General features: G+C 38.9%; 1 protein-coding gene across 8 annotated transcripts in view; it reads right to left on the minus strand.

The window, feature by feature from the left end:
* ACAP2 (ArfGAP with coiled-coil, ankyrin repeat and PH domains 2) overlaps nt 1-13,516 on the minus strand; it is a 59,698-nt gene that overhangs the window by 37,117 nt on the left and 9,065 nt on the right. For all 8 annotated transcript variants that reach the window (XR_005955804.1, XR_005955805.1, XM_041475681.1 and 5 more), the window contains exons 2-4: nt 5,534-5,591; nt 2,976-3,095; nt 2,282-2,335 (exon numbers count right to left, since the gene is read on the minus strand). Coding sequence is in view for 6 of the 8 variants with exons in the window: in XM_041475681.1 (XP_041331615.1) it covers nt 2,282-2,335; nt 2,976-3,095; nt 5,534-5,591 (232 nt within the window). In the remaining 2 variants the exon portion in view is untranslated. The remainder of the gene's footprint in view (nt 1-2,281; nt 2,336-2,975; nt 3,096-5,533; nt 5,592-13,516) is intronic.

Here is a 13,516-nt window from a genome sequence, read left to right on the forward strand (position 1 = left end):
CCTTGCATCCAGTCTCCATGCTAGGAGGCTTTCAAGACCAAAGCAACCTGCTCCAACCTCACACCTGACCCTGATTTAGGCAGGCAGTCAAACCATCCACACCTCCTGAGGACCCTTCCAACCAGAACTGTATCTATCAGTGACACATGGAAGAACCTGTTTGTATTCCCACTTTGGGAAACAAGAAAAGCAGACAACTAGAATAAAGAACTTCTTGACAAACTGGAAGTCAGGCTGGGACTACTCCCACTGCTGACATTTAAGCTTGCCAGTGCCTGGGGAGTGCACCAATCAAGATCAATACCAAAAGATAAAACCAGATGGGAACTCAAATGTTTAGAGGACTCCCAGAAATATGAGCCTTGCATTCTGCTTACAGTAATGAAGAGAAAAAAAATGTGCTGGGCAGAAAAATACATTGACATCATTTCCCCTAAAAAACACAGAAATAAGTGCCCAGACCATGATCTGATTAGATTTATAGCCTTGTCAACCTACTACCTTTCATACACTCCAAGACTAAGAAAGTTGCTGTTTGCCATAAGCTGTCACAGCTACTCCCCCACTGCTGAATCAGTGAAGATGCTGCATTAGGCTGGTCCCTGGCCTTATCTGTAGCAAAGCCTCACATGAAAAAACTGACAGTCATCCAGAACTCAGTGGCAGCATCTCCTACCCCTTCCATCCTTCCTTTCTTCTTTCTTCCTCTAGCTTCTCCCTCCTGCTGGCTCTGTCACCTTGGTCAGCAACAGACCTGTGACTCTGAGCCAGGAAGCCCTGTTGAACTCCGCAGATTCACAAAAAGCAATGCAGGACCACAACATGTCTGGCAAAGCAATTGTGCCTCACTCCTGATGTTTGTGCCTTTGGTAAAAGCCACTTTGTTCTCACTATGCCTGAACACAGCAACAGCATGGAGGGGAAAAAAAAGCAGGGCAGAAGTCAGATTGGCCCTAATTAGATCTCAAAAGAAATCTTCTTTAATATGGTTGTTCTTAGCTTTCTGCCTTCAAACTGCCCAAAAGGAAGAGTTGTGCTATGCCAAATTTTACCAAAGCAGTGCAAGCCACCATCACGTACAATAACAGCAGCAATAACACAGGACCTATGTCAGAGGTGTCCAAAAGAGCAAACCATAGATAAGACATGGGTAAGAGGGATCCCAGCAGCAAGACTTGCGATGAAGAGGGACAGCCTGGGTTCATCTGCTCCATCTAATCTGCAGAAATTGTTGACATGAACATAATACCTGCTCCGGTACTGCTGCTTTGAATCTTTGCACTCCCTTCTCTCTCCAGCCCAAGGAGCACTGTTCACTTTCTCCCTTCTTTACAGTTTTCATTAGATTAAGTGCAAATATGTACACTTTGTATATTGGAAAGAAAATCAAACACAATGCTATTAACCTGCTTTGCTTTGCTTCCCTTCCATTCTAAAAGCATAAATTAAAAAAAAAAAAAAGCATAATCAGACACTTTTAGAAAGCTAAGTTAAAGCTAGCAAACTTCCATTCTATTCTGTCTTGTTATTTAAACTCCCAGTGGTATGAAAACCCCACATTTTAAGTGTGCTGCATATTTTCAGCACTTTGGAGACACTTCAGTTTGTTTCCAGCAATTTGCTGGAAAATTAGCAAAGAGCAGTTGGGCCAATGAAAGATGAAAAAACCAGAAGAACAAACTTCTGAATACAAGACCAAACTCTTAAAGAAAAAAAAAAAAATTAGTTTTCAACCCAGGGAAAACTGAAGTTTCTGATTAACTGTGACATGCTAAAAATACAATTAATCTTAAATCCTAGCATTTTCACATTTCTCCACACTTAACTAAATCTGCTATCCTTCCAAAAAGAAAACTATATGCAAATCATAGGTGCTTCATTTTGTGTATTATAAAGGATAGGGGAAAAAAGTAGGCACTATGGAAAAGACAATAATTATTTCAGACCAGCAAAGGTATAAGCTCATAACCTGTAACTGTTACCATCAGTTTGATTCAAAAAGATGAAACTATCCAGTATTTACTGTCTTAGAGCACCAAAGCTTACAAATTCCAAATGAAAAATAAGCCAAGATGGCAATCTGCGGAAAAGTGGATATTTATAAATACTTTGTAAACAAAACATTAATAAAATATTTATAAGTATAAAACAAGAGTTATCTAACACCATTTAAACCATTATTTTGCAAACACTATCAACAAGAAAGGCTTTACCATTAATCCATTATCAAAAATAACTGGAGGTAAGCCATCACTGCCATGTTGCAGCTAGAAATACTCACATTATGATAATTGATCATTTCCTGTAAGGTGTCAGAGAACTTCATCAAACTGGCCTGTAAAGAGAAAATAAAAGTGGTTTAAGTTAAGCCCTATTAAAAACACAGCACAAAAGCAACAGTTCAAAGGTTTACAGTTTTTCAGTAAAGAACTTGGAAATTGATTTTCCTTACAGCACTATTATGAGACTAAAACCACTAGGCTATTATGAGAACATGGCTGTAATAGCAAATAAATCTATTAAAGATACAAGCAACAAAGATGTTACTTCTATCTACCTGTATATAAAGCACCAAACTGAAGAAAAGCAGGAAAAATTCAAATTGACTAAAGATATGGGATGCTCACATAGTCTAAAACATTAATTTACAGTATTTAATAATACACTAATGAATATTTTTCACATTTCAAACTGTTACTCAAAAAACAGGTTATCATGTTGCAATCACCAGTGCACACACTAATCTAACACATTTTCTGAAATCTGGCAGACCCATGTCACTGCTGAAACTAAATAGCAGAGACACCTGCAGTGCACCACAGCTGGAAAACCCCTAGTCTAAAAGAGACAGCAAATAAAAAGGAGCAAAAAGGCAAATAATACTATAAACTTCAACTACTTCTCTTGCCAACTCTTATGTTGTACCTTTTTAAACTTATGTTTCTCTCCCTCCATTTTCACATCAAAGAACTTACCTCAACCAATGTATCTTTACAGGAATATTGCGCAAGGTCTCGAATTCCATTCATGAACTGCTTGTTGGCTGTACAAAATGCTTTCCCAGTGTCAATCATTGCAATACAAAGCTTCACCAGCTAAAATGAATATAAAAAGAGAGAGAAAGCGGAAGGCTTATTTTGATTTGGTTTTCACACCATCATATAAACATGAAAACACTGAGCTTAGTTAAGGCTATAAAACTAAAATTTCAAAAGTTACATTCTCACCCTCAGATTCAGTGAAAAGCTTTCTACTGTATAGTGACAGCTGTGAAAATACTACTCTAGGTCAACAGATATGCTACTGGGAGAGCTACCATGCTATAAAGTTTTAAAATTATTTTTACTCGATTTATTGTTAACTGACATGTTGCACATATTTCAAAAGAGAGTTTTAAATGGGCAAAAAGTACAGCAACATAAATGGTTAGAACATAAATGGTTAGAACCCAAGCAAATGATGAGGTTATTGAGGTTTCTGAGGAGAAACACCACAAAACAAACAAAAACAACCCACACTGGTTGTTTCATTCTCAGACACTCAGAATACAGGCACAGGAAAGCAAAAGGCTCTGCGCAAAGCACAACTGAAGAGCCATGGTTACATCTCAGGAGGTGAAATCAATCATGTTTCCACTCACAAACAGGCTAATCTCTGATGGCTTTCTACCCCTACCACTCACTGCTTCAGTCAGCACCTCAGGCCTCCTGAGGACAGGAGGATCTTCAGTATCTTGTTCTGGATGCTTTCCCACTTCTTGAACCATTTATGCACTGGGCCATTAATGTAAGAGATAGTGGTTATTGCAATCGCCACAAGGCTCTCTTGAGATGGGGCGCATTAGGATTGAGTTCCCCCACCCTAAGCCAAGCTAAGAATAAAACCAGAAGATTCAACTTTCATCTCTGAAAGATTTTTCAACAATGGTAAATAAATTTTCATGAAAAGCAACACAGAAGCACTTGATCCTATGTTGGGGGCAAAGAAACAATCCAAACATCCTTCCTGCCTTAGTTATGCAGTAATTTTTATGTTGACTCAGATCCTTAGGAAAAATGGAAGGCTAAGTGTGATCTTCCACATTCTGATGAATGTCCAAGTTGCTTGAACAATGAACAAAAAAAACCCCACTATCAACATTAACCTTTTTCCTTCACCTTTGCTTATAGTTCAGAAGCCTGAACCGGGCTTGCTTTCTTCCAGAGAGCATAAAACTGCAGACAACATAGCCCAAAGTCAAAATTGTGAGACAATAAAACCAAGTTTAGTATGAACAACTGATCACAAAAAGTTACCAACCAAGCCTAAACCAATTATTACCCTCAGGCCATAATTGCTTCAGCTCACCCAAGACGCTTGGCTTTCAACTTTAGTATTGTACTACAAGGCCCTGAATAATGCCATTTAAGGAATATGAGAATTCTTTTCCCCAAAAACTTTCAGACTAGTGGAAAAGCCAAACTTGCAAGTTTGATTTTTCAGATCCTTTAAACACTTACACTGATCTACCAAAACAGATTCAACACCCCTACAGTAAAAATGTGTGTTATACCCAAAAGTTTCACCAAGATTCACACCAAATCAAAATTAAGGATCCTGAATTTATTTTGCAAGAGCAAATTGTTAGATTATTAGCTACTAAAAACTAGAAATACTATTACAAGTAGTAAAGAACAAGTCTTCAGGCTTGACACCATCTTTATTTGCCTCCAGCTCTCTGCAGCCAACTCACAGCTGCAGGAAAAAAAGGTTCAAAAAGCAGTTAAGGAGGAAAACAAATGACATCTGCCTACCATGCGAAAACTCAGATAAAAATAATTTAAAACATTTAGCATAAACACAAAGGAAAGAAGACTTTATACAGATGAAAACCAAAAATAAGCCACTCTCAAAATACTAGCAAAGAAATAACAAAAGTTTCCAAAGGTGAGGAAACCAATAAACAGATATTAAGGAGTTGAAAAGGTGCTACATATATTTTGTTTTATATATGCCCAAAGCACGACAAAACACAGGATGAATTTTACAGTAGTCAAGTTCTCCACACAACAGTGAAGGATATACATATATACATATATATTTTTTTATATATATATATATAAATATATATATATATACACACACACACCTGGCTGCTGTGCCTGAGATTACCAGTGACAAACAGCACGAATTTTAAACCTCTAAATCAAGGAGTACCCAGATGTCCCAGTGCAAGCTGTTGTGGTCAAACAGGCTCTCGGTGCAGCAGTGACCAAGCCCTGGCTCCCCGGGCTGAGTCACAGGGCGCAGTGAGGGCCACTCAGGAGGGAATTGCACAAGCGAAGCCTCCGCCCAGGGAAGGAGAGAGTGCAGCTGCCCGGGGCCGCCTTGCTCCAGCCTGGCCTCCGAGCTGTGAGCTCGACCTGGATCCCTCCCCTCTGCAGAGCAGGGCGCTTGGTCGGCCACTGACACTTTCCAGCTGTGAACTTTCAAACAAAACCGAAACACACTTTCTGATGTTTCTGAGACAAACATTGTTGAATTAAAAGCTTACCTTGTCAAGTTTCAGTTCCAGTTCTGTCACATCTCCTTCTACCTCTTCTAGAGCTGCCCTGCATGCATAAAAGAGGTTTTCCTTTAAAATTTTACACAAAAACACTGAGTCTGGGGACAAGGGGCAGAAACATATTCATTTAACTCATTTATTGCCATCACAGTTTTATTTAAATTTCAGTTATAAAACAGCATAGATTTTAAAGAACCACAAGAATTGCAGGAAATTTGACGGTACAAAGAAGAAAAACTACATTACTGCTAAAATGTGGTCTATTGATAAATATTTGAGATCAAATTTTATCAATCCTAATATTTGTCACACCAAAACAGGTTTCTTCTGTTCTTGTATAGACAATAGTCTATATGTTTGAAGCTAACAACAAAGGAAAGAAACTGAAAGTCGGAAGGAATTTACTTAACTCTTTTGGTGACCTCCTGGCTCAAACCCGCAAATAGTGCAGCTATTTTGTGAATAATCTTGCAATGAAATTAGGAAACAATACAGCACTTGCCATGTGTCAATTAACCTGCAGGGAGTTCAGATGGCACTCTTGACCAGACCATTTACCTCTGGTCTACACTGGTCAAATTTTCCAGGCCAGTCAAATTTAACTTGCCAGTAAAAGCTGCTTTCATGGAGCATTGCTAAAGGACCACAGTGTTGGGGTTTTTTTTTTTTTTTTTTTTTTTTGCTTCTTTGCGCCCATTGCTAAAGCACCACAGTGTTGGGGTTTTTTTTGTTTTTTTTTTTTTTTGCTTCTATGCGCATGTTTCTTTGGACACCTCCTTCCTTATTGCTACCTGAAAAAAAAACAGGAGACTGAGGATGGATGACCCTTTGTTCAGAGTCCATGAACACTGCTGCTTCATCAGGCTATTGCCTTGAGGGCCATATAGACTCATTTCTGGCAAGGAGAGCCCCTGGTGCCATCACAGGGTGCCCATTCTTTCAGTCATTCCAGCATAACTGTTCATGGAGCCACACTGTTTACCAGTAGTAGCCTGTCTTGGGGAAAAAAGGGGAATAGGAAGTTTTCTGAAATGCATTTTTGGAAAATTGGATCAGACATTTTATATTTCAGTCCTACAGAAAAACCCAGCTCTTCCTGGAAAAAGCTATACAGGCAGAGAAGAATGATTTGGAGCAGGAATTTCTCAAGCCAACTTTATGCCACTGAGGAGAGACTACACACAACCACAGCTTTACTGTCTCTTGCTAATTCCATTCTAGTTCACATGAGTACATGCCAAGAACATAAAAAAAAAAAAAAAAAAAAAAAAAAAAAAGAAAAAAAGACTGGATCAGGTCCCAAGTTCAGGAAAAGCAGTTTTTTTACAAGAACAGCTATGAAAAATGCTGCCAATTGCTTGCAGATCTTGAACACTGAGCATGACATTCCCAGCTTTTGCAGATTTCACTACACATAGTTGCATTCCAATTCTTGTACCTCAATGCATTCCCACAGTTATGTCCTAGGTTTTATATCCAAGCAATCCCTATACCTACATTTTGGCTTCTCCCTCTTTGCTAGCTTCAGACTATGAAGGATTTCAGGCAACATCAATTTCTCTTTTGTTTTCTTTCATAACTGATTCATTTCCACTTAAGTCTCTAGTTAATCTTGTTTCGGAAAGCATTAAAGAGAATTTAAAAAACCCAAAACCCAAAGGAAGGAAAAGCATCTCAATATTTATACTGCAATTTTGTATTTGTTTGTTTATAATCACAGTGCAACAAATTTTTATTTATTTCTTTGGCATTAACATAAAAGCACGATTAAGAAGCTTGTTTACAGAACTGCAGCAAGATCTGATAAGAGTATTATTTTTTCTGTGTCTTTAACTTGCAAAGAGTTCTAGCTCCACAGGACTTAATGAGCTAAAAGTCTAAGATTCAAAATGAACAGAGATAAAGGCAGTTAGAGCAGGCAGAATGAAGACAACACATCTGCTCAGTAATTAAACCTCTATTCCAAGAGCCAAATTTGAAGACAGAATAAGCTCAAATGGAAGAAGTACCAGCAGAACATTAAAAAACTGAAACAATGAAGATCAAGAAAAAAGAAGTATAAAGCCAAGCAGACAGAGGTCTGATATGCCAGATCTCTGAAACACCACAGGCCCCTGAGGTACCAGGCTGGTTCTCTGGGCTATTTCCCACCACTGCCATGTGATAGAGGGATGGCATATCTAGGCCCTACAGCTGGAAATGGATGGAACAGCAGTAGGGTTTCAGCCAAACCCCACTTTAATTCTATGTTTCTTAGCATAGAAATGACTACTTTTTCCACCACATAAAATCTAGCAGAAGTTATTATCATGCAAACATATTTGCAGGTATTAGTCGAAAACTGGATTACAATCACAAAAACAATGGAGAGGATGCCCTCAGACTATCAGAATATAGTTATATACATCCAATTATGTACCAACTAGTCACAAAAATTGTCTTCATGTTTTCATCCTGGGCTAGCAATACATGAAAAACATCTGATCTGAGCTGTGCTATGTTAATGCTACCTTGTTTTTCTTAATACTTTTTGAAGTCACAGAATGCAAAGGTGCATTTCTCTCTGAAACATCTGTGTCAGGCATAAAGTTCACAGAAAACTGCCATAATTCAGAGTAAATGTCATGTCCACAGCCAAGCCCAACTGTCCAGCTGTAAACACAGGAAGTGCTGGTGAAACAGCTGAGGACCAAGTGCCAGACCTGACATGTAACAAAACTGTTGCTCCTCAGTGAACTGGGAGCTTGGAGCAAGATTTGAGTCGCAGTGATCTCAGCCAGAAGGCTCCAGCAATAAGAATAAGGATCAAATCAGGTCCAGTGTATGAGTCAAACATCTGTGGCTTCCCAAGATGTTCAAATACTGCATGGCAACGCACAAAACCAGAACAGCTGCTTAAGGGTGGAGGACAATTATAAATGAGCAGTCTCCCATACTCTTCATGCTCTGTAATGAGGACTCTCAGGAATGTGTTTCTTTGCTCTGCTGTGACTTCTCTCCTCCACCACCCCCTAAAGCACAGCTCAGTTTGCTAGATACAGCTTCCTGAACAGCTGCAATGCAGAAGGAATACAGGAGATAATGGAAGAAAACTCAAGACCTGACTTGGCAGCCTTTTAAAATGAGGATAATGTCACCAGTTACCCAGCCCAGCATATGTGAAGGACAGCTGAACTCTGACATCCATCACAGCACTCCCTTTAAGTGACCAGTAAAAGACTTTCTCCCAGTTTAAGGTACTACAAAAACCCTAGGAACCAAACAGAATGATGACGGATAAACTGTCCTCCAAAAAAACTGGGTCACAATACACTGCTGACCAGAACACCACACACACCATGGCCATGGACAGGGGTCTGCAGGGCCTGTTTGCTCTCACAGAAGAGGGGTGATTGCCAGCGTTTTTAAATTCAGCTCCTCTTCAAAGAAAGTCTAATTGCTATTGAAGCCACCCTGCCTTTAGTCCTTTGCTCATTCGTTCATTGTATTCTATTTTGCATATTCAGATTGTGTTCCTGAAAATGAGAAGGCTGGAATCAGTGGTCACTCTAAATCAGATGCTGATAAACAACAAACTGAAGAGGTCAAAGGTGCTATGGGCAACTGACTAATATTTATTAATTCTAGAAATAATACATCACTATAAAATATTCAGAATAATAAAAGCCCAGCAATAAAATATTTTCCAATAGTGTGGGGTTTTTTTTCTTTTAATTGAGAAAAGTTTCAATTAATTTATTGACTATACTTTCAGAAGAACAGGAACAGGTCACAAAATCAATTTCTATTCATTCTGGGTCTTCTGAATACATTCATATATTTGGACTCATGAAATGGAAATAATGGATTTTTACCACTGCAGTTTCAATGGAATTACTGCTAAAGTCTTGTCCTCAAATCTTAGAAAGAGACAGCTCTCTTACTTGCACATATTCTATGCAGAATAGCTCCTTAATGCACAACTTACTCTTCACTAGAGATGACATGCTTTCAGCCAACATCCACTAAACTTTCAAGACAGCTTGAAAAGAAAAGGTACTACTGAATGTAAAAACCTGGAAATGAGATACAAATTGCAAGATAAGAATATGAACCTGATGATTTACATGAATGTCTCCTCCTCTATGTCAGAGCCTATTAGGTGACAGATAGCAAAAAGGAGAGTAGACATTAATCAGAGGATAGACTATGACCTGTAGTGTGATGCAAAGGCAAATTAAAATGCAGCTGTACCACAGAAGATATTACACTGCTCACCTGCTTGGTCTGGTTTGTCTTTGCCTCTCACTCCCTTTCCTCCCGCAGCAGCTGCATCTTGGGATCACCCTTCAGACACAAAGCAACTGCTCACAGGTGAGCTCAGAAACAGCCACAGACAGACTGCTGAGGGCAGCCTCAGGCTGGGGGAACACACACACCACTGTGACTAATGCCACTGGACACTGCCACTTTTCACTGCTCACCAAGGGCCACTCGGTTGCAAAGGTCCCTGTCCACCAGCACAGCCGCGCTGTTACTTTTCAGAGGAAGTCTTCACATTTGTCTGGGCTAAATCGAAGGAGCTTTCTACCTGTGCTTTCCCCTACCTTGCTGAGGTCCTGCTGGATGGCAGACCTACCCTCCAGCTTCTCACGGTTCCCTCCAATTGACAATACTGTCTACTTCATGTCATTTCCTTCATATATAATGAGATATACAAAGGTGTCCAGAGGCACATTAACCAGCTTGCCAAGAAGGAACACAGTTGGTATATGTGTTATGGCATCAGAAACCAGAGACTAAAAAAGAAACATGACATTATTGAGGAACAAAGAAGGCATACATGGAACAATAAGGCCTAATAACTTTGGATAACAGCATGGACAGATATAAGAAGAGTTTTACAACTTACGAGATGTGTCATAACCTTTAAAATGGTCTAAAGAAAGAACACTGTTGCAGCCTGTCATAGAGCCCATTGAAGTCCTGGTTTGGCACTGCAGAGTTTTTCCCCCACTGGCACAGAGCCCCTCCATACTGAGGAACAGATGATGAACTCTCCCTGACACACTAAGATAAAATTCCTCATTCATGCTAGTACTCCCTTCATTATTAATTCTTCAGTCATGGCCACACAACATTTTATCAATAGCTTGGAAAAACTTCTATGTGCTCTACATGAACAGTAGGGCTTTTAATCAAAAAGTTGAACCCCCACCCTGAAATCCTAGAAATTTTCTATGAGCTTGGGAGATTGAAATATGGAACAGAAGATTATTGATGAATAAGCCAAGTTTTCAGGTACATAGCAAGCACTCTCTGCATTTCAAATTTCCCTGGAGACACAGGAATCAAGTCCTCAATATTAAAAGAACCATTCTTCTATTCCTCTCAAGTCAGACTTCTCTTAGAAAATAATCAAATTAAATACAGGCAAAGGCATTTACTGAATTCATAAAATTATTAAAGCAAAGGTCTGCTTGTAGGTATCACTGCACCTACAAGCTTTAGCTACTCCTCAATAATTCATATGTTTTGTTATAACAAGTAGTTTAAAGAGGTACATTTCACTTAACTTGTTCTTTACTGCTAGACTACACACAGCTCAAAGATAATGAACATTTATAAACAAATCAGTCTTCAAAAAGGAAGAAGTTCTATTGCCCTTAACATTCACTTCTGGAAGCCAAACTCATTACCACTAAACTTGCACTAGCATTTAACAGTCTACATGACCTAGTCTATCACACACAGACTATAAGGACTTATGTGCTACCTGCTGGACCTAAATTTTAAAACTTTTTCTCTCAATACTCTTCTGCAGTAAATTGCCAGAAATGCCTAACAGTGCTATTTTCCCAATGTTTTCCCCTAATATTTCTCTCTTAAGCTTTTTCTACCCCAGGAGAGCCTGACAGTAAGCCTAAGCAGGAAATTAGCAACCTGTTTCCTCCACAAAGAGTCTGAGAAGCAGGATTTTCTTCATCTTTGAACTTCAGTGTTTTGCTCATCAGAAGACAGCTGTTAACAAGATGGGGGCACAATGATGACCATGAAAGGTTCATGGAAAGGAAGTTGATTACACTGCAAGTTGGGAAGAATGCAACACATCACAATACATGTCCTGCACAACTCTTGACTAGTAATTCCAACATCCAAGATTGGGTCAAAAGCTTTTTAGGAGGTGTTGGCAAGGAGGATCTACTACCAGATAAGGAAGTAGGACTACAGTATCAAGATCTTGCAACAAAAAAAAAAAAAAGGACAGCAGAAAGGAGCTCAAGGAACTGATGGTGTTGTTCAGAAGTCTTGCTGCTGAAAATTTGCCATACATCATAGAGCTGCTTTAATCTTTTAAATCTCAGCAACTGCCCAGGATCTTGAACACAGAAGCAGCAGATGGAATGAAGGATTTCAACATTTGAAAACTCAAGTATGTAGTAAGGTCAGGAAGTGGAAGCATAAATATAACCATCAAGTAACCAACTGCAAAAGATACAAGATAGGACATCTAACAAACACACCCTGTTAGCCTCAAGATGTGGAGTCACCAGTCAGATGCTAAGGAGTCCTGTCAATTTTGCTTATAAAAGCTGTAAGTAATAACAGTCTGAAGAGCAGTGAAGATACTAATCCCTGATTTGGAAAGATACCCCTTATGTACCTCACCTGCAGCCAATGCAGAACGAGTAAATCTCACCACATAGCCCCAGCACAGCATTCTCAGGATCAATATGCTCAGAACTGATACAGCAGCACTTAACCACCAACACAGGAAACCCCGAGTAAAGTACAGGCAACTAGAGGTCTGAGTGCTGTGCAATTAAACTAAAAGATACCATATAATCTTAACATGAACCTTGTGTTTGCTTCAATTTCAGAAAAAGTAGGTAATATCTGTCCCTTTCTTTTTGTAACTTATTAGTTGCTAATTTAAACCTTACACCATTAGGAGTTAGAGGAGCTCTGCTGTGTACAAAACATAAGCATAAGCTGGCAAAGTCTTTGTAACCAGAGCTCACCATGTTTCAGAAGAGCTGAGGGCCATCAGCTGTCTACAATTCCAGTTTTATCAGGTGGAACTTCTTCATTGAAACCTGAGAGAAGTTTCAGATTTGCTATGAAGACTAAGTCCTCAGCAAGTATTTACCCTTTTAGTCCTTTTCAGAAGTTGAATCTTTCAGTACAAATGCTCTATTTGACAGTCAGAGAGAAGGCTACAGCTTTGTTGTAATACATCAATTCTGAACCTGAATTCTTTATTTAGATATTAGGTGGATATACATATATGAATCTCACACTCAGTAACCTAAAGTGCATTTTACATGTAAATTAAGAGTTTTATTGTGCAGTTTTAATGTTCCCACGTACTGCAAAAAGCAGTTTGTTTGCCCTTTAGGCTTTCACACTGAAGCCACCAGACAAATGAGTCCAAGCTCAAACTGAAAGAGTGGATAAGCATTAGAGCAGGACAACAGAGAAATATGGTGTATTTATGTTTTCCTCAAATTTACTGTTCTCAAATTTGGAAAGGCCAGTTGCCTTTCCTCCTCGTCCCTTACAAATGATGATAAACTATTAAAAAAAAAGAAGCATTTGGAACTTTATAACATAAAAACTACAAAATGCATGCAGTACACCCACAGCCCTGGAACTTCTCTGGGTACATTTAGTATCTTTTCTCCCACTACTTTTAGTCATCAAGAGATTTTAAAGACCCTGGGATTTCATTCATCTGTTAAAGCTAAGTGCAGGTAAGCTGTTTTTCAACCAAACACAAACTTAGCTATCCTTTAATTATTACCTGTTAAAGGTTTTTCATTTCAAATCAACTGCAAATATTTTCAAACAAAGTCTTGCAAGACTGATATTTACAATACAGTGGATATTTTGTAATAGTAGGCACATTCAATGCTTCCCCTTGTCATTTTTCATCATTCTTTTTTGGATAAATCAAGCAGGACAGAATAAATAGGCAGATACATTCTTCAA

Source organism: Pyrgilauda ruficollis, unplaced genomic scaffold, assembly GCF_017590135.1.
Source record: "Pyrgilauda ruficollis isolate IOZ18807 unplaced genomic scaffold, ASM1759013v1 scaffold36, whole genome shotgun sequence".
In the NCBI taxonomy this organism is placed as follows: Eukaryota; Metazoa; Chordata; class Aves; order Passeriformes; family Passeridae; genus Pyrgilauda; species Pyrgilauda ruficollis.